The sequence below is a fragment of the Caloenas nicobarica genome, chromosome 3 (assembly GCF_036013445.1).
Source record: "Caloenas nicobarica isolate bCalNic1 chromosome 3, bCalNic1.hap1, whole genome shotgun sequence".
NCBI lineage: Eukaryota > Metazoa > Chordata > Aves > Columbiformes > Columbidae > Caloenas > Caloenas nicobarica.
This window is the reverse complement of record NC_088247.1, coordinates 98,274,860-98,296,270: the sequence shown is the minus strand read 5'-3', so window position 1 is coordinate 98,296,270 and position 21,411 is coordinate 98,274,860. Positions and strand designations below refer to the sequence as shown.

Genomic DNA, 21,411 nt, shown 5'->3' with positions numbered 1-21,411 from the left:
AAGTGCCAGCAGCAAGACAGCCACAGAAGTAGCACCAACACAAGCCCAGCCATCCTCTAGGAACAAGAGCGTGCACCCACTGTTTATTTACAATAGACACTGTAAACTTCCAGTATAAATATTCACACATAGCTACACCAAAATATTTAGGCTGCAAAAAACCAAACACCTAAAGGGCTGCAAATGCCAGCACTGGGGTTACCAAACTTTTAGTTCAACAGACAATATGCAGCAACTCCAAGTCAACAGCAAAATGCAGCAACGACCAAGTCTGCTTGCATCAAAGTAGACTTGTTGCAGAGGAATGACGTGTCAGGAGCAACGTGGGGTTAGATTCATCAGGAGAAGGACAAGACACCACACAGTCTCCCTTATCTCCCTGCCGCGTGGGGCAGCGATGCAGCCATGCCCTGCTCTCTCTGAAAGGGTGAAGCCACCCGGCTGGCATGCTGGCTTTCCCCACGCCAAGGAGAAGTCCACCTGGCTGACATGCTGGCTTTCCCCACGCCAAGGAGAAGTCCACCTGGCTGACATGCTGGCTTTCCCCACGCCAAGGAGAAGTCCACCTGGCTGACATGCTGGCTTTCCCCACACCAAGGAGAAGTCCACCGGGCTGGCATGCTGGCTTTCCCCACACCAAGGAGAAGTCCACCGGGCTGGCATGCTGGCTTTCCCCACGCCAAGGAGAAGTCCACCCGGCTGACATGCTGACTTTCCCCACGCCAAGGGAACTGCTGGGACAGCGGTCCCATGCAGTGCCCACAGTGAAGTGAGGTGAGGCCATGCGAAAGGCGCAGTGGCCCAGGCCAGGAGGGGAGGCCTCGGGACACCTCCCCACCTCAAAGATCTCCTCTTTTACTAATGTTGCACCGAGTTTATAAGCTGTTCTATATCTTCTGGGGAAAAAAAAATACAAACAGAAGTGGGTGTTACTGAGATTTTTTGGCGCACAGTTTCCACGTCAAGGCCATTGTAGGAAAAAACAAATGTCCCCAGGCCACTGAGTTTGCTGAACAATTTTTTGGGCCTCTTACCCAGGGCTTCCAGAAACAGTGGAAACCACCTGCATAAATAGCAACTGTAAAACTGGTTTTGTTCTCCTTACTTAACCAAAAGGCATCAAAATAAAATTAAAAACAAACAAGTAAACTGACAAACAGTAAAGAAAACCAAAAGAATGAGAAAAAAAATAAAAGCCACTTTACAAGAGGTGCCAAAAGAAGGTTAACATGGTTTGGAAAGAACTATGTGTTCACAGTCACTTTCCTTCTTCTTGTCCCAAGTTTGTTTGTAACTAGACACCGTTCACATTGAGGCAATAAATATGAGAACATATGTGAGGTTTTTTTTAAATGTGCCCTTTGACTGTCAATATCTCCCAAACAGGTGTTGGCTAAATGATTATAAATTGGCCTCTGGATACACCTCTTCAACTCAGCCGTACAGGACTGGCGATAATATAATTAGACCTAAAAACATCAGGCTGGTGAATGCTTTCCATCTGTTTGGCAATAATGTTTAGTTAACAATAGTCTTTAAAAGAAGCACCTTCAACTTCAGTTCTTAAAGTTATTTATAGGGCCATTCTTAACACACTAGCACTCTTGCTAACAAGAGCTTTAGCCACTTGGAAATTATTAGCCGTACAGCTGTATATAAAAAGGAATGGCAGCATTTAACATCTGTATCTCTCCAGATTTACAAGCATCAACCTCATTTGAAGTCATTTCTTAATGAATAGTTCCGTGCTCTGTATTAATATTATAGTTGCATGCACGAAGATCATAAGGAGCCAAACATTTTTTTTAATACCAACAGTAGGCCAATCAGTAATGAAGCTGTCAGCATAAAGGACAGAATAATAGCTTCTTTAACCCTCAAACAGGATTTGTTCATTTGTAGAGTAGAAGACACCAATTTAAAAACTGCTCATGGGTTTGCTCACCTTTATAAAGACAAAAATCTGATTTGGTACTAATTTGATACAATTGTCTTTCCAATAAAAGTCTCCTAAAGCCATCTTTTATTCCATGATAAAACAAGTGCTATAACTAAAACTGTCATGAAATAATTACCTTTGATAGCATACCTTATTGCACAAATACAATTAATGCATTCCTCCCTTTCATTTTTCACACTTGCTTATCAGCACTGTATTAGCATATGGTGTAACAGAAGAGATTACTGAGCCCTCACCCTATAAGACGACATACAGAATGACTACCACTAACAGGAATACAGCAGACAACTGGTCCCTTTAGGGCTAGCTTCATCTGTTGTTATATTAGAGCATCAAAATGAAAGCAGCAGCTACAATTTTATAACTGTAATAACAACAAATAATATTTGTGTGCCTTTGAGGTTAACTACCTAGCTGGAATAACCAGTCTTACTAACTAATTTCTTGTTTTTTCCTTACCATCAAGCTTCTTGCCTTCCTCCTCTGATGATCATCTACAGCTCCACTTCATTTCCTGGAAATTTTTTTCTTTGCTGATTCAATACCGACCTTTCTGCAAGACTGTTTACCTCAAAAGAGGTTCCATTAACACCAGGAAGAGTGATAAAAGTAACTTTAGAAATTCACCTGGTGATGCTCCACTTGGCCCTGGCAGACTGCAGGTTTTACATGGTCCCACCACACCAAGACCCTGCTTCAAGGAAGGGCATGCACTGCATGCACACTACAAAAAGGTGGTTTAACCAGATTCACTCAAATAATTAAAGGGCTACATGAATGAATAAATAACTATCAGAAAACTGACATTTCAGTAAGGGATAAGACCAGGAAAGAGATGGTCACAAGTGTATTTGATTGACTTTTTATCGCACATCCAGAGCAGAGGAAGGTGAACAGGTCTCGGATGCATTACCAGGCTGCTGCAGAAGTGCATAACAGTATGCCTGCCACTGACCCAAATGCCAACTTATTTTCCTCATCTCGTGCTTTACAGTCGATTTCTGCATAGTAGTGCTATCCCAGCAAGCCTTTCCTGTTTGCATTCCTGCACAACTCACTGCAAAAGGGAGTGCTTCACTAATTCTTTTTCTAAGATTCCTTTTTAAAGCGCAAAGTGACAAGTCTCCATCCTAATGGCATGATGGGGCAAAAAAAGGATTCCCCATAGTGTTCCCTATGGCATAACTCTGCTCTTCTCCCGAGCAGATGACATGCAGATGCTCACACCAGACTAGGCTGCTCTGAGCTCGCATCAGCGGATGGAACCTGTTTCACCGGTGATGACTGCTGTGGAACTTGTAATATTTAATGCCTCCTAACAATGAGCTGTCGGTTGTAACATTCAGCATCCTGTCACAGAGGGGAGGGAGAAAAATGCACAGCAGGGCATTCCTGGGCACTGAGCAACTAGACTGTGACACAAAAGGAGACGAGGCAAAATCCTATTTGTAATACTAATGTACAGACAGAGTCAAGGTCTACATATCACACTGGCTTTTATGGCACTTGCTTACCCATTCTTTCCCTATTTTTCAACACAGCCAAAAACACTCACAGGTAAATAGCAATTGCCGCAAACAAATATGTAATGTAAATAAGTGCCTTCAGCAGTACAGACATCCCTATTTTGTACAAGCACTCCAGCTCTCAGGCACATCCCAAAAAACAAGCGAACACAGCAGCACTGCATGGCAGCATCTCGGTAAAGTGGCAGATAGCAATATCCCTCTGTGATGCCAAATAGGATTTTCTACTTGTGATTTTTTTTTTTAATAAGTCAAGGGTTAATTCTGATGCTGACAGCAGCTACTTAAAAAAATTAGCTTCTTAGATTTGATTTACAGTGTACCCAACAGCTTAGTGGAAAATAAATTAAATTCAATTCAATATAGTAGGTACAATTAATTGGAGAAAAATAAAATAAAACCTGCCTGGTAAATAACCATAGTCTAGCTTTAAGAAAACAGTTAATTTTAGGATCCTTTAAATGCACAGAAATTAGCAAATGTTTCAGTATGCTAATTTTTTTTAATTAAAAGATATTTCTGCAGTAAAAGCTCTTTCATATGCACTACTGATTCTTCATCAAACGTTAAGTTTCCAACTTAACACCAGTATAGCCGGTGGCAGCCTGAAGGTTTACCATCTGCTGCCACCCAAAGTCACAGTGGCCACCTTCAGAACATACGCATCAAAGCCCCGAGATAAGAGACTGAAGGAATACTGCACAAGTCAGCATAAGGGGAATCGCAAACCCAGAGGCAGGCAACAGGCAAGTCACCAGGAAAAAAGAACGTGGTGAACCATTAGTCGCCCTACCGAGCACCCAACCAAGGTCACGGGGGACAACGCTGGAAGAACTAAGGACTGCTCGAAAAGCCCGGCTCTCCTGCGAGAGTGGCTTTAATACAAACGCAGTCCTCTGTCACACTGCAGATGTTTGTTTCCCCAGTTCCCTGTTCTTTTCTGGAGTTTTTTTCTGCCTTCCACTCTGCTCAGTATGTAATATTGACTTTTTTTCCAGACGCCACGCTTTCAGGACATGGCACAGGACATACCCGAGTGTTCTATTTACTTGAACACGGTTTAACACTGATCAAAATAAACATCTCAAAACATGTTTGCTTACAAAAATGTGGATTTAAGTTCACTAACAGGTTGAAAAATAGCTTGTGCCTGATCAAAGAAAATGGAACAGGACATCTTACTGCAGTACCAGATACCTGAAGGGTTTTGTAGACGCACCGGAGCTAAGGGATTACTTTAAAACCAGCTCCATTTTGTTATTAAATTGCTGTTCTACACTGAAAACACATCAAGTAATAATGTCACCAGTGGGCCATCTATTAATTTGGTCCTTATCTCCTAAACAAACGCACTCTTATCAAACAACAGATCCTCTAGCAAAAGCCCCACAAACTTGAAGATGCATCAGATGATCACCTAGGATTTTTTTTTTTTTCCCTTGCATTGACCTCACTCACTGGAAAATCCCGTTATAGGCAGTGACAGACAACCAGGAACGAGACAAGTTGGCCACCCAATCCCAGCACGAGCACTTGGGACGGCCAGCACAGCTTGGCAGGGCTGTGGCACGGCCGGCGCTGCGGCGATTTCCCCCGCTCCCCTCAGCTGCGCCGGCTGTCAAGGCTACCAGGATTAAAAGATCTACTTAACACAGATTTATTCTTGTCACTTTTCAGATTACACCACCCGGACTCTCGCTCGTCTCCCTCTGTCGTTATAAAAAGAGATTACATTTGGCTAATATGTATGAAAAATGCGATTATTGCTTATCCTTGTACCTGTGCAATACGAATTATCTTCAGCTTGCAATTATTCCCCCTTTCAAATCATTATTCCAAGGAACTTACGGCTCGTATATTCTATGACTTGCAATAATAGCGTACTTAAACGACAAATGGTGCTGCTTTAAATAATGCAAATGCTAAGAAAGCAGCGCATATTCATATTCAAGTTTTTAAATACTTTTAGTAGAAAGGAAAGTCCACTTTCTTAGAGCAATCTAAAAACTGGCCAAAAAATGACAAATAGTAAAATATTAACCTAGAAAATATATCTGGCAGGTTATACCGGAGAATACAGTTTACAACATGAAATGCCATTAGACATCAGAGAGTAATTGCCAAGAGTAATTACTAAGCAACTTAGTAATATTTAGGAAGACAAAATTAATTTAAGTGCAAAATAAAATATATCTATAAAATATATCTATAAATTATTTCTTTCTGGAGGCTGGAAGGTACATACAGCTCAGCCTCCACTGGAATATTAAATAATTTAGTTTCTATTTTATAAAGGGAAGCACAAAATCTGATACTTTAGTCAATCTTAGGACTGTGTTACGTCGAATGAAACAAAACCTCCACTAAAGTCAAAAGAAATTTTAGCGAGATGAACAAGAAAGAAGCTAGAGAGAGACTAAGGGTTATAATAACAAAACACTCAGAATCGCTTAGACTGGTATAAATGGATAAATGGAAAGACTTCAGGCAAACAAGTGGTAGGTGTTTGAGGGCAGGGAAGAAGGGACAGGACCCTTTCCAGTTGGGAGAGAGATGAGGTTTCAGAGTTGAGCAAGCTTTGTTACTGGGGCTTCAAACCTGACTGTGGCTCAGGAATAATCCTGCAGCAGTAGGGAAAGGAAGGTGGTGAGCCAAGAAATCAGTTTTGAAATGACTCTGTAGTTGATTTGGTTTTTGTAGGACTTGGCAAGTCACTTAAGAAACTAAGGGTTATCAAAACATAAACAAGCTCTTAGAAGTTTCTTTATTTGTATAAATAGTTGCTGTTATTACTCAGTTTCACATTTTTAACCATTTTTGCCACTGCTATAATATTTTTCCATCATGCCTTGTTTGGATGAGGAAAACTTGCTAGCCGGTTGAATTCATTATGTTTTCAGCCAGTTTCTCTTTGAGTGTTGTAATGAAATAAAAATGAATGTCTGAACTCTGTTATTTTACAGCTCCCTTTTCCCCCACACCTCTTATGTGCACACAGTCACGCCTTCTAATCCATAAAATGATCCGAAGACATTCAGCAGTGTGCACCTGAGAGCCGGGAGAAAGAAAATACCTGCTACAGTCAACTCAATTGCACGGCGCAACAGTCTTTAACCTCACCTCAAAATAAAATGCCAAATATTTAAGTTTCTAACAAAGACTAAGAGGACATACTTACTTCTGTCGTGTTATTAATGCAGAGCACACACGTTGCCATAAAAAGAGCCCATTTCTCCTATCCTCTGATTAAATTCCATTAAAAGTAACCATCACCTGTTTGAATTCAACTATGGGTCTGCAGATTATGCATGCAAACTCTACATATCTTCTACATACTTCTGCTTTGTGGCACTTCTACTCATCATGGAGACAAATATTATAGTAATCACACTTTCTAAACAATTAATAAGACTGATTTGGTGGTTCTGTGTTTAGTCAACTCATCAAAACGTGCTACCATGAGAGGACTTCTGGTGATAGCATGACAGCCACAAAAAAATAACCTATACTCAAGATTAACAGAATTCCTTCCAGTTCTTCAGAAACTAAGTTATTTACCTCTAGAACTCTCTTCAGAAACTCCCAAAATAATTTTAGCAAGGCTCTTATGAGAGTATTTTATAAGGTTTCAGATTGTACAATAAAGCTTAACAGCATACTGGAGAACAAGCTCAAATGTACAGACATCTGCAGAAGATCTGATCAGTCACACCAGTGCCAATCCAGATAATGTGGCTTGATGGGAGACCAGGAGAAGGGATAGAAAAGACAGTAATTGGTTACAGAAGCATCATTATTACTTAATGCACTCTGCTTTCAAGAGGAATCTTTAAATCGAATGGATGTAAATAAGAGAGAGTTCTCAGGAATAAGAAATTGGGTTTGAAACAGCTTTGGGAAGGTATTCAGCAGCACCATAACAAAGTCGGTTCTTGAGGGGGCAGTTGTAGCTTTAAAGGAAAGATTTGCCTAGGGCAGAAACTCAGCACAGAACCTGCAGCCCTGAGTTTTAATTAGTCAAATTTTGAAAGCAAAAATCTTTGCTATTCCAAAAAGAAATTTTCTACTTAAAGGTACATGAACTGATTGGTTGGTGATAACAGTAGCTAAAATATTTAGATATTAGCGTGTTTTCAATGCAGTACCTCTGGTAACACTAACAAGAGCTATGCTTGCCAACCAGCAGCATCTCAGAGTCCACAACATTTGCAGGACAAAAAACACCTTTATAATTAGATTAAAACTCTGTTTTCAGAAATCTACTGACAGGTAGACTCTTCCCATAATAAACACATAAAATACCTGCAAACACCACCTAGTTAATCTTTGACACCATGAAGTGAGCAAGCAGCAGAATTCAAGAAACGGAGTTTCCTCAAGCAAAATGTAGGTCCTCTTGGGTCTCCTAAGAAAGTTGTATTTATACCTCAGCCTCTGATTGAGAGCAGCAGCAGAAGGATGGGAGACGAGGCACAGATACGCTCATTCTTCTGTGAATTTCCACAATATTTTAAGGAGTTTAATAATGCTAAGATCACTAACTCTCAGATTCAGCAGAAAAGGGTCAACACAGCAAAAACTATTCAGGTGACAAGGAAGGTGGAAAGGCAGACAGGGAAAAATGGCACATAGGAAATAAACTAGGCTAATATTAAATGTCTAATATTCTGCCCAGCCTAAAATAGTTTTAAAAACCCAGAGTTTCAGGCAGCAACAAGCATTTTGTCTGTGAAAAGGAAGCCAATTCAAAACACTTCAAGAGGCTTCAAAAGAAGAACAAAGACTGCCATTACCCTAAGGGAAGACACTGAACCTTTCAGCATTTGATGGAGTGCAGGTTAAGAGCTGGTTTTCTGGAGGCAGCACCATAGCAGGCAGACACCACTCTGGGCTCCAGGCAGCACCGTGAGAACAAGTCTGCACACCAAGCACCACCATTTTTAAGTCAGCGTGTTTAAGCCAGTCTTGCACAGGATAAGGCAAGGCAGCAGTGCAAATGCCAGTGGCTTATTACTGTCCACATACCCGTTTTCTGCTGAAACCAAAGCGACAACCTCAAAGTTAGAAAGGAGAAGAGTATTTTCAGGCAAAACTCCACGGGATGCTGAATCAAACTTGTGCCCAAAAGCGTGGTATCTTCGACACTGGCCCTGAAAATCAGAACCCATTTTCAAGAACAAACACTGTGGTCCGCTTGGCTCCAGCGAGGAAACTTACACAGCTATTTGGGTTTCTCTATGATGAAAGCTTTGGAGCACATGCAAGCAGAGGAGATGATAAAGAACAGTGATGGTGAGGAAGGAACTGAGACAGTGTTTTAAACCAAAGGCAGGGGTATCATCTCTGGCACACAGACACATGTGCACACTTCTGGTTCATAAATTCACATGTATTTTGTGTATGCATTACAAAACCAAATGAAACACGTTATGAACATTTGGGCTTAGAGCAGCTTTTCATCTGCCTCAACTTTTTTCACACATTAAGTGTTCATAAAAATAGCATACTCAGAATAAGATTAAGTTCATAATAAATAGAATCTGGAAGCAGGTACAGAGAGTACAAAGACACCTGAAAGAATATCGCTCCCTTTTTCATGCAATAATTAAACATTAACTCTGACCCCTATGATATTGTTTACACATGAGCGTACCAGCTGTATACACAGCCCTGTTACTCCTCACACACATCTCTAACACTAGGATCTTTTATTTCTGTCATCACCAGGACCCTGATTCTTCCCAGCTCTGCCTCAGAGACCTGGACACGTTCAGCTCACACCTGGGACACTTACTAGAGCTGTGCTTCGAGAGATATGGGAGATCTGATAACACCAAGGACTCCAAAAGCTCCATTCTTATCAAGCATCTTCTCCAGCTGCTGTTCATTATTCTCATTCAAAAACAAAGATACTGAAAAGGACTTTCTTGGTTCATTTCCAACACTTCCGCAGCCTCACATTGTCAGAATAATTCAGAGTCCCTGCCTACTGCATTTAGTTAGTGGCTACTAATCCAACAGGTAGGTGCTCTTTCCAACCCCTTTGATACACATACGGAAAGGAATAAATTCTGTACTTACAACCAAGGAAAGAAGATACAATGAATATCAAGTCAGAGCTGAGAAATCCTTCTGTAGTATAAAAACAACCATAATACCTAACGTGTATAGCCCTCTGAAGAGAAGTTATCAACTTATGCACATAATTACAACAAAATAGGCAAAGAAAAACAGAAATCAGTCCCAAAACTAGGCTCAGTCCAATAAGAGAAATACAGACATTAAGAGACCAGCTACAAGTTTTCTGATACACATTACAACTGCATAAATTGACCACGCATCAGTACTTCATACACAAACCAGGTACTACATAAGAAACTATCAGAAGGCACAAGGGAATTGGCGTGGCAAAAAGGAAATGAGCCTTTACAGTCTGCATTAGCCACTGCCACATTGCTGAATAATACATCATCTTTAAAGTATTTGGTAAGGTGATTACTAATCAGCATTATAAAAAACAATGCGGCAATTCCTCTGGTCTCTTAATTAGGCTTGCAAAAAATCCGTATGGTTCTCCACTGTTTACAGAGGGGTATTACCCTGGGGCTTTGGAAGACATTATTTGCACGAGTCAAAAATATGTTTGGCTTCATTTTTGAATCTGTCTTGGTTGAGGACTTTAATTCCAAATTCTCAGGGAAGGAGAACAGTCATTGCCCAACCCCTCCATTTCTTTCAAAGGCAGGAATTTCTACTTTTCTGTACTTCAAGTACCTACCGGTTTATTCAACTGAAAATACATCAACTCGTCCTTACCCCAGCATTGTAACCATGACTTCATTTTTGAAAAACAGGCCTCATCCTATTGAATGCCACCAAACATGTACCTTATCCTTTAGCTCAAATATATTTTGCATGACCTTACATGAATTGCTTAGATAAAAGCCTTTCTTCTTCTACTTTTGTTATTTTAAAGTGCAGATGCATTTGAGTCATTTTCCCCTTTTGTTTCATATCCTTAAGATCCACAGCTTCAAAGACAAAATGTCAGCATGGAGTCGATTTATGACTGAACTCTTGAAGAGATACTGAAGAATTACCTTGTCAATCACCCCAAGGACTCTGAAGGCCTTCAGTTCCTCGGCAGGGCTCCTTAGGTTCCAAGAGGGCCTTGAACTTAGTGATCCTGGAGGCTAATGGAAGATATCAAAGATTATACATCAATCAGGGTGGTACTTGAAGGAAGACTGCCTGCTGAAGCAAATGCCAGGCCGAAGGAAACTGAATTTATCATAAATCAGAGAGAGTGAAGATGAAAGGAGAAGTTTTCTGTTTGTCCTTAGTAGGGGGAAAAAAACAACTTGCAAGTAAATACAAATTGAGATAATATTGAAAACAAAAACTTTAAAAAGAAAAAATAATGCATTTCTTTATTTTCTGTGCTTAATGGAACCTGGCAATCAATTGCTGAATTCTTACCCCATCATAATAATCAATAGAAGCCTTAAAGGTATTCTGGATACAAAATAATTCAGAGATCACTAAGGAGGAGAAAGCAAATTAGAGGCTTTTTGAGTCTGAAGAACATAAAATACAGAATTATAAACAGGGTTCTCTTGCTCTCTGGTTAGCTTTATGAAATCTTTTTAATAACAAGGTGCACAACAAAAATGATTCCTAAAACTAATTTACAAAAAGGTAGCTAGCTACATATCGTTAATCTAGAAATTAACACTATAGCAAGAGAATTGGCAGGTGCTAACTATTCAAGTAGTTAACATGCATAGATTTTTGTCAGTGCTATATTTTGTAGTTTCTTGGGGCAAACCTCAAAGCTTGCATGTCAGAGGAGGGAACAACGTTTCAACTGGAAGTCTTCTGGGACAAAGATCAACCCCTTAAGCACCACATATACCTCTGGCATGTTAACAAATATTTTCAGAAGTTTCTAGTTGCCAGCTGAAAGAATTCATTAGATCGTCCCCCAAAAATTCAACAGGCAGCTTCTGGCAGAACCACAAACCTGGGTCTCTTCCTCACGGGAAAGGTAACTTCATCTGCAGACTTGTTGAATGCCCAACCCTTTTTAGCATCCCCTGGCCTCCCCAAGTACACTTCTATTGCATGAAGGTAAAGGAAGAGGAAGGTGAAACTCCTTGATTTTTAGGCTTCTAGGAGGCAAAAGCTGCTTATTTAATTTGTCAGTATCCTGAGGCAATATTTAGGAAATATGTCACAAAAGAAAACCACTGGGAAGCAATTCCGTTGTGGATGGAATGTTTAGTATCAGGAAAAATCAAGATTTTTCCCTAGTGATCAGAAACTCCCAGGAAAACTGAAGATCCTGAATGAAGTAATTCAATTTGCTTCCCCTCTCAGGTTTCCCCTCCAGCATCCTTCCTGTGCCATCCTCAAAGGCGAGAACACCTCCCCGAAGCCCCCACCAAAACTGGTTCCCCTTCATGTTACCAGTCAGCCACCCTTTCTCCTTCCAAATCGCTTCCCAAAAATCAACTCTTATTTTAGCACTGCCTACAAAACTTAACAGAAAGGTTCAAAACCACGTTTTTGAAAAGCATGGAGAAAAGTGTGCTTTTCTTTTGTGTTCACCTACTGGGCTCTACGTTAAAAAGAGTTAATTATTTATCATCATTTATCTGTCTGGGTCTTCTTATTATTGTCATGTAAACACTGCCAAGCAAGAGTGCCAGCAGCAGTTAAGAGAGAAGAGCCCAGATTCTACAAATCACTGAAGGTTTTAGTATGAAGAAGAAGAAAAAAAATCTACATTAAGTTTTTTCTCCAAACCTAATTTAGGTTCCATATTCTAGTGAGCTGTTGGAAGGTTGAGGGAGTTCTTTTGTTGGGTTGTATTTTAAGAGTATGCAATTTTTCTGCAATAACGAAATATTTGCTTTGAAACAAAGATTTGTGCTAACACAGTTTATTCATGACAAGATTTCAAAAGCATTCTAAGGAATACATTTAATGAAAGAGAATATGTCCAAATCCTCTAGACTACTATAAAAGATTTCCACTTCTCTCTGCATACTATTATGTTTTATAACCATTTCTCTATAATCAAGCTTTTAAAATTTTCTCTTATGCATAACATTTCAACCATGAATTAAGGTCATATATCTCTACAGAAGTTAATAGTTGTCTAATAATGCCATAAAATCAGACTTTTCCACCCATCATGTGTGAAGACTCCCAAAAAAATGTACATCTTTTTGGGTCCTTCTCTAAAATATCACCAATGGTGTCACAGTCATCAATATCGTGTACACACATTGTTTTCCATATACACATTCTATAGTCACTTCTTATCTTAAAACTATTAACAATCACATCCTCATCTCCACAGCTCCCAGTAGCTTCTCCGTTTTTATCAGTTTCAGGTTATTTTTGCTCTTTACAGTACTTTGCTTTCACTGTGGCAAAGTCTAACAGTGGAGCCCAGTGATGGGGAGGCACTACATGCTGTTGCGGGGCAAGCCAGAAGCAAACTCTAAATACCCCAAATTCCCAGAACTACAGCAATTAAGTGCTCTATGAAGCCACCTGCTCTTCAGAATAGAGTAAAAATCCAAACTCAGCATCTAGCCAGCAATAAGGAAAATAACTAAGAAAGTGCTCTCATCAAAAATAGAGGAATGAAAAAAAAATACAGGAAGAAGGGTAACCAAAAAATGAATTTGCCTTTACAAATAAGGCATTTATATTCCAAAGAAAGTGGCAGACTACCTCTGCCTCCAGAAGGCATTCAGCAGCCTGTCCAAATGTCCAGCAGGCTGCTCAGGTATCCCAGGATCTTTCCCTCCTGTGGCTCAGCCCAACATCTTTTGAAACTATTTCCAGACCACAGCTGCACAGCTGGAGTTGTCTTACTTGGGATCAGTGTCACCAATTCCTACAGCTCCTTTCCTACCACCACCTTTTGGCCAGTCTGTGCTAATGTCGAGTGGAAAAGGATGACGCTGACTGCGAAGCTGACCTCTGTAAAGACCCAGCAGCTTGTGGCCACCACTTGGCTTCAGAAGGCTCTAGTTTTGCAAGCTACACAATAATATATGGCAATACCTCTTGCCTCAGCTTTGGCCTCACTGCCAGCAGTTGTAAGAGCAGGGGGAAAAAGAGAAGTACACCACCAGCCAAGCAAGGAAGAGGAAGAGCCTCTCCTGTTGACCTCATTTAAAGCAAGAGCACTATCCCCAGCCTGGTGACACAAACACCATCTGATGGGAAGTGACTCCACTGCTGCCACTGCCACCTTTGCCAGCAGTCACCACAGAGCCTCAGGATAAAAAAGAACAATTTCATGAGTATCTGTGCAGAGCTGCACATCAAAATGTGATCCCCTCTCACTTTTCAGAGGTCTGTGTCTGATGACTTGAGTAACTATCCACCTGTAGCATGGCCAGACCCTTGACTACAGCAAGGAGATGCCTTGTTTTAAAGCAGATACTGCCAGCCTGAGGTGCAAGGCTCCATGCTGTGGGTGTGAAAGAGCTTCCACCTCTCCTGGTCTGGTAGAACATCCCGGTCCCTTCCTCGCACTGCACCAGAAGCATACCAGGTTGCATCTCTGCACACATCTGAGCCAGGCAGAGCTACGGTGTGCTGCACAAAGCCCCCAGTGATCACCAAGTGGGGACTGTATCTTCCCTGAAGCTGGGACACATCTGGGGTTATGCACATCTGGAACCAGCAGCAGACAGGAATGCAGAATGTGATCTTGGAAGCCTTGAGACTGAATTTCTTATTTTATGTTAAATTCACATAGAACTACAGCAGTGTATTTTGTTTACACTTCATGTAAGTTCCATGCACAGTTAATGAAAATTTTAGAAAGTGAGAGATCTTATGAATTCCAGAAGGAATTAAGACTGCTTTTCCTGTTTGGGCACCAGGTTTGCAGGTACCTCTTGTTACTAAACTCCTTTGAAAATCAAAAATAACTGACATTTTAAAAGACAGCAGCTTTTATGATGGTGCAAAAAGAAACAATTCTGAATATAAAAAAATGGCCATAAGTAGAATCGGAAATAATTTTGAACAGTATAAAAAAAAGTATTTTAAAAATACTAACAAAGTCAAAATGAACCCACAGGCTGTATGTGTAGCTGTACTGGGCCTTGCAGCTGACAGCTATGTAAGACTGCAACTTTCTGATGGTCAACGCAGTGTGATTCAAAGGCTGTTGCTGCAGCTCCACTCAGGCTTGGAGGTGGGTCCCCAGACCTGCTACTTATAAAGAGGCAGAGGAGAAAATACAGCCTGAGAATCTGCAAAATTGCCTGCCGCTACCCATACAGAGCATTTGTCGTCAAGAAGGCCCTTGAGGCTGCTGTGCTGTGCCAGAGGAAGAAGAGAAGGACAGCGTCTGCTGCAGCTTGTTTTTCCAGAAGGTCTACATGCCTGTTTACAACCCCCAGAAGCTGTCTCCACGTCTCCCGCTCCTACGGGTCACAGAAAGGCTTTTTTCAATGTTTATAAGACCCTGTCGAGTTAATTCCGAGTTCATGGTCAGTCACAGTTGCGTCAGTTCCCTGTTCTTCTTTTCAGCCTTAAGAAATCTTCTATCCATCCTTAAGCCCTCTACCCGTAACCTTTTTTTAACAGTGCCAAGGGTTCTCCAAACACCTCCTCTCGTGCTCCTCTCCTCACCACTCAGACTTGCCAGCAGCAGGGTGGTTGCTAAGGATGCTATCCTTGAGGGCTACACTGTTGGCTTTTTGTTGAGGCAAGAAAAGTGACAAACTACTGTTGTTCTTTGTTTGGTTTCCATGGCATCAAAGATAATTGTTGCTTCTCGGCTCTGAAACACCAGGCCTTTGCCTCCGGGGAAATCTGGTCTTTGAAGAGGGAAGGGCCTGGCATTTTGCGTTGTGGAAGAATAGCTCTGCCTCCTTCTGCCCCGGGCCCCCAGAGAAAAGCCACCGTGCTTTACCACCATGAGGTGTTCAGGTGGCAAGTGGGGGGCTTGGGGTGTGTTTAGCAGGCACGGCCTTTTGAGGCTGCTGCCCAGGGCTCGGTACACGGCTGGCAGCCCTGAGCCTTTGGAAGATGTGAGAGGCTGAGGGGTGCGGGGCTATAATTGAACCTGCACTTCTGAGCTTATCTCTTCCCTTGCTGGACATTCCTCTGACCTGGTGGATGAGAAAGAAGTAAAATGTCATGTCTAAGAAGGCCAGGTGAGCCTAGTTTTGATGCTAATCACTGTGGTCGTTCCTTGTAAGGGCACAATAGGAAACACAAAGCTACCTAACACCAGATATGGGCAACACAGCAGTTCTGCCTTGTAACATCAGGCCATGAACAAGAATACTTTGCCTTAAATACCCAAGTGCAAACGGTATCAGCTCCCTCACTGCCTGTGAAGTTCCCTGCACTGAACCATGCTTCCCATAACAAAAACAAACTCTGCCTGTCGAAATACAGGCACAGGTACTGCTCGGGTACAGTATTTGTCCATCATTTTCTTGCAAAAGCTATTTCAGTTGTACGGTTCAAACTGTGCTGGGCTACCAGGTGTAGCAGCACTTGGCCATGCTTCTAAAAAAGGCTTCTTGTCCTAATGCAGTGGTTCTTCTCAAAGTCTTCAGTGTCCCTTCAGCACAGGAGAATTTACGAGACCTCCTTATAGATCCGTGTGGGCAAGGAAGGTATTGTATAGGGTTATTTATCCTGTCCAAGCATGAGAATCTGAACAAGAGATGGTATGAGTCAGCACGACCAACAGCAGCAGGAGGTGCTACTGGTAACGGACCAGCCTTGCCCCAGCATGACCAGTGGCTTGTGAACAGCAGTTGGACAAGCATCAAGGTGCTGTGAAGCAGGGTTGCAAGGAGACATACACACTAACCTTGTACACTATAGACTTCATTTACTTAGGAGAAGGACATAAAATACCTGCATGTTTCCACCAGCACCTCTGAAGAACCACGCTGCCTATAGATGCAGGTCATTTCGGTGCACTTACTGCTGTCCACGTGGATGGAATAATACACACAAACTCCAACATAAACTACCTTGGGCAGTAAAAAGGACAAGCAGTAACTAAGGCACGGGATTTCAGGTCTGCTCAGCAACTAACGTGCAGGAAGAATGACATTCTTCATTTTCCTTAAGACACTAAGCCAAAGCACTGAGCATGCCAATTCTTAGTGGTTCCTACTAGTGCCCTTACAATAACTTTGGGAGATTAAGTCCTTCTCCCGATTAAGTTTTTGTTATCAACTTGGAGACAAGCTGTTCCTCACCACAACCATCATGACCAGTCAGCACCATCTGCCCTTGATGCCAGCAAATTCCAAAGCCCTAAGATACAAGTCAAATTTATGCATTATGCAGAACAGTAAATAAAGGATATTAAAATACACATACAGACTTAGGTAAAACAAAGCCAAATCATGGAAACATCGCGCTTTTTGTTTTGTTTTGGTCTGGTTTTTTTTGTAAAAAGGAGAATAAGCCAGGTGCAACATTTTCCTTCTGCAAAGTCAGATTTACCCTAACTTGTCAATTTTGAGTTTCAGCATCGTAGGAGAATGGTTCTCTATTCTCACTTTTTTTTTTCCTTGTCTTATCCCAATTAATCCTGCTTTCCTTTGGAACTGCAAAGAAGGCCTGTGCCTTATTCAGTACAGCATAAAAGAGAAAATACTGTACCTCTCAAGTTCACACACAAAAAATGCAACCTATTTCTTCTTCCTTCCAAACCACAATTAGTTTTTAAACTTATAAAAAGGAAAAAATAGGTTGCTCATTTTTTTTTTCTTGTTCTGCGGTTTCCAAACACACTGAGGTTTTCATTCAATATAGCTTCTTCGTCATTTTCAGGGGTGCTTGACCTAGAGAAAGACTACCTAGTAGGAGTTCATATCAGTCCAAAATACTAAATTGTTCAAAGTACAATTCATAGCAGCAGCAAGACTTCAAATGTCACAAAATATATCCCATTTGGAACATCTTCAAAATTGTACTTGTGGGCTCTCAACATAAAGTTACCTTCAAAATCAGTGTTTTTGCTTTTTTAACGAACTTATTAGGCAGTTGGACTTTATAAGGCTTCACATTGTTGCGGTATGTTCTCCTTAAAGCATTTTTTAGATCTGTGCAAAATAAGAAGCAATAATCTTCTGTCCCTTTTGTCCTCACTGATATAAATGCAGAGAGACAGGAAGTTCATAACTTTTATATTTACTACAATAGGGTAGTCATCGACAATCACACACAGTTTAGGATGACTGCAGTAAAAGTCTAAAGTAGGAAGAGATAAGTCCCAAAGGAACTGTTTGGGGAAGGGCAAAGTAGAAATTTATTGAGGGTATCTTGGAACAAGCTTTGTTTGTCTTTTGTACACGTACAGATAAGGGTGTTTCTGCTTAAGAAGGTGGAAATTACTACAGAAATGCCTCAAAAATCAAGAAGCAGCTGATCACTCAAGCACATCCAAGAGAGACATTTCAAGGGATCAAGAAGAACCTTGGCTCAATTAAGTACTTATTTTGTGGGAAATTTATCTCGTCCCCTTTCCATGTGCTTGATTCACTTCTGATACACCATTATGTGCTACACACCAAAGAAACCAACAGCCTTCTCGCTTCCTACAGGACCGACCAATATCCCCATGGGAAAAGCAAAAGAAACGTTATATTCTAGTGTGGTTTTTTGCTCTACCTTTAGATTCTTTAGCATTATTAAAAAATGTTTACATTGTCAACTGTGAGTAGAAGGAAAGCATGCAAAAAAACCAGGCCTGGATTAAATCGACCATTCTTCATAATGCCATGAAATGCAACCAATCAAGAATCGGAAAAGAACAACAACTTAACAGGAACGTATCAACCAAATACTCCTCAGGCCTCCTGAAAGGGAAATTCTGGACAGTTTTTGAACGTCAAGCTTGAATATGCTTTGCTAAAAGACAGGAAAATTTAATTATACCAAAGTCAGGTTCAGAAAAAAAGAAATTAAAGCCTACCATAGGAACAGATGCATCTTCAGAGGATTTATGGTAGAGACTGGAAATTTTTTCAGCACGCATAAGGTATTCTGCAGTTTTCCTTTTCACTGCTTCTCGACGAGTGGGACTTGATTCACCTCAATGGAGAAAAACAAAGTTATTTTTTCTATAGAGAGATGGGTACTAAGTAATCAAAGCACGACTGCTTTTGATTCTACTTTTTTTTATTTCCTTTGGGTTATTCATAATCAAACCTACAGATATGCTTCAATAAAAAGCAAATACTATGATCTCAGAGTTCTACAAAAATAACAATTTAAGCCTTGCTATAGACTAAGGTAAACAAAAACTCTTAACTCATTTTTCTGTGATCTGGTATATGTTCCTATAGTAACATAAGTAAGAACTGAAACAAACCACTGATCCAAATGTTGTACCCAAAAAAACCCCCTCAATTAGGGAAGACATGATAAGATGTTTACAACAAAACAATTTAAGAAAATGTTGTGCTTTTTTTTCTTCATTTTTCCAGCATGGGTTTTCCTAAATACAAAGGAGACCCAGAAATGCTACTACTAGCCAGAAAGCAACGTGAGAGACACAAAGAACTCCTGCTTACAGCTTTCCGATGCTGGCTGCTCCCTGCCCGTTGACTTGGGGTGACACAAGAGAAAAGGAAGAACTGTGTGCACAAACTACTCCACTTCTCAGGTGGCTGCATCACCACTGTGTTATGTCTGATCTACCCAAACTCTTGTAAGAGCTGAGAATCCCGTGATAGCGCATAAATTTCTGTGTTCACTCTAAAACTTACAGTTTCTGTTGAGGCATTCACATCACATGCAGTATATCGTTACAATAGACTCAGTTTGTGATGACAACACCCAACCAGTCAACTGGCAAGCAAAGATAAAGACACTGTGAGCCACAGTTGTTATAAGAGAAAACTGAGATCACTATGTTGAAAGATAGTGACAGACAGCTTTCCCAGAAGAAGTCAGGACAATAGCAGAGACTTCGCATGGCCCTGAAGGTCCCTTCCAAGCCATAAATGAGGCCATCTGGGACTTGCAGAAGAACAGCCTTGGCCAGGACAGGCTTCTGCACCGACAGGTGCAAGCCAGCACCCCTCGCAAACCGATGCTCAAACAGGGCAAGGAATTGCAAGGATATCACACTAACAGCTGCTCAACGTGAAAGACAAGGCAAGGAACAGGAGAGGTAATAAACTGAACATGCAAATACACAAACCCTAACAAACCGCAGATAACACAGACAATAATGAAGACTAGGACTCCTAAGACACTGATGAAAAGAACCTCTGAGTGTAACCTTGAAGAAGTTCAGCCAGAAGCTTGGTAACTGATAAGAAGAAGAAAAAAAAAACAAACCTCAGGATTACTGTGAGTTATCAAGAATGAGTCTCATAAAGAGCAAACTGATTATGGAATGTCTGAGGGAGAATTTACTGCGTAAGCACTTGTATACAAAACATTGTGGGATGTTTTCAGGGGGATTGTAGAAATGCATAAGACACTGTAAGATGTTTAGGGGCAGGACTAAAGGTAAGGAAAAGGAAGGATCAAGGTTGAAGGGTGGTACAAGCATGAGAAAACGGGTAGGAATTACATGGGCCGGCTGTGTGTAAGCAGGCTGCACTCGTCTGACTGAGCCCTGTACCCAGCCAACACTGTCTGCCTTGTCTTCTTTATAAACTCTTCCTCATTTTCTGCATTAGTGTGCTCAGCATTCTCTGTGCATAAGATAGGCCAACAAACTTCAAGGCAGATAAGCAGGCAAGTCAGACAAAGTGTCTGAGAACTGGATCATGGAGCTGGGGGCAAGACACCAGAGAGACCTGACCAGCAGTAGTTCAAAAGAGGTTGGGCTGTTCACACTGCCCGTGGTTACGCAGGTGTCTGGAAAGGTGTCCTTCTGCCTGTGTCCATCTGTTCATGGTCGACCATGTCCATGCAGACTGTGTGCGCACACATGCAAGCCCCCCTCAGAAACCGGCCCTCAGCTTCACTACTGGTAGGACCTAAAGAAGGGGTTAAGCTGCAGCCACATTTCTCCAGCAGCTCAGGGAAGGAGGAATTGCTCTGATCCTTCAGTCAGCCTGATCTAGCTAGCCTTGACACGAGCTCCTTCTGAAAGGAGAAGGAGCAGGTTGTTTGACTGCGTAGTTTTCCCAAAACGCTTTCAAGATGGCAGAGAATAATGAAAAACTAAGTACAAGGTCTCTTTAGAAGGTTCACGGAGAGTTCCTCCTCTGCTGTGGGCTCTCAGAGCTGCTGTTTTCCCCACCCCACAGAAGAGGGAATGAATCATTGCTCTTGCTTTTAACAATCCATAGATTCAGAAAGTAAAGAAGGCAGAAGCTCTTTTCCACTTTATGTTGCCATGGTCTACTACTAGTCATTTTGACACCGTTAAAATAAAGAGTCCCCCTCCCTTTCATATCATGACTACAAACTACCTAAACACACAGAACAGCCACAAGAATTAGTGCCGAAGACTTAGAGCCTACTCCAAGCTCTGCTGTAAATGATCCGTTGTAAATCTTATTGTCCACCTCACAGCAGGAGAGAAAAGTGATTGTCACCTCCTTGGACAGACACACACAGCCCTACTCTGCAAACACCTTGGGCTACATTTCGTTTGGGAAGAAGCTAGACAGTCAGAAATTCCGTGCACCTTCAGCATACAATACTACGGATATTTACCAACTTCTCAGTAACTTCTCTCATTCTAAGGACAGAGAGAACTTTGTCCCAGGTCCAGCACCTCTAACACCTCTGCTCGGTAGGACTCTCCTGGTGAAATTCCCCTAGATAAGACTGACGGTCTTATTCACCTCTGGGATTAAAAAAAGCCTCAACAACACTCAATTGTTTGAACTTGGATTTGGCTTTATCAGCAAAGAATAGACCCACAGTATTTTATAAATGTGT

At 41.3% G+C, this 21,411-nt stretch overlaps 1 protein-coding gene across 7 annotated transcripts in view; it reads right to left on the bottom strand.

The window, feature by feature from the left end:
- Positions 1 to 21,411, bottom strand: part of RPS6KC1 (ribosomal protein S6 kinase C1) — a 91,693-nt gene that overhangs the window by 31,857 nt on the left and 38,425 nt on the right. For all 7 annotated transcript variants that reach the window (XM_065631918.1, XM_065631920.1, XM_065631919.1 and 4 more), the window contains 2 exons: positions 18,476 to 18,594; positions 10,587 to 10,679 (listed from right to left, as the gene is read on the bottom strand). In XM_065631918.1, the coding sequence (XP_065487990.1) occupies positions 10,587 to 10,679; positions 18,476 to 18,594 (212 nt within the window). The remainder of the gene's footprint in view (positions 1 to 10,586; positions 10,680 to 18,475; positions 18,595 to 21,411) is intronic.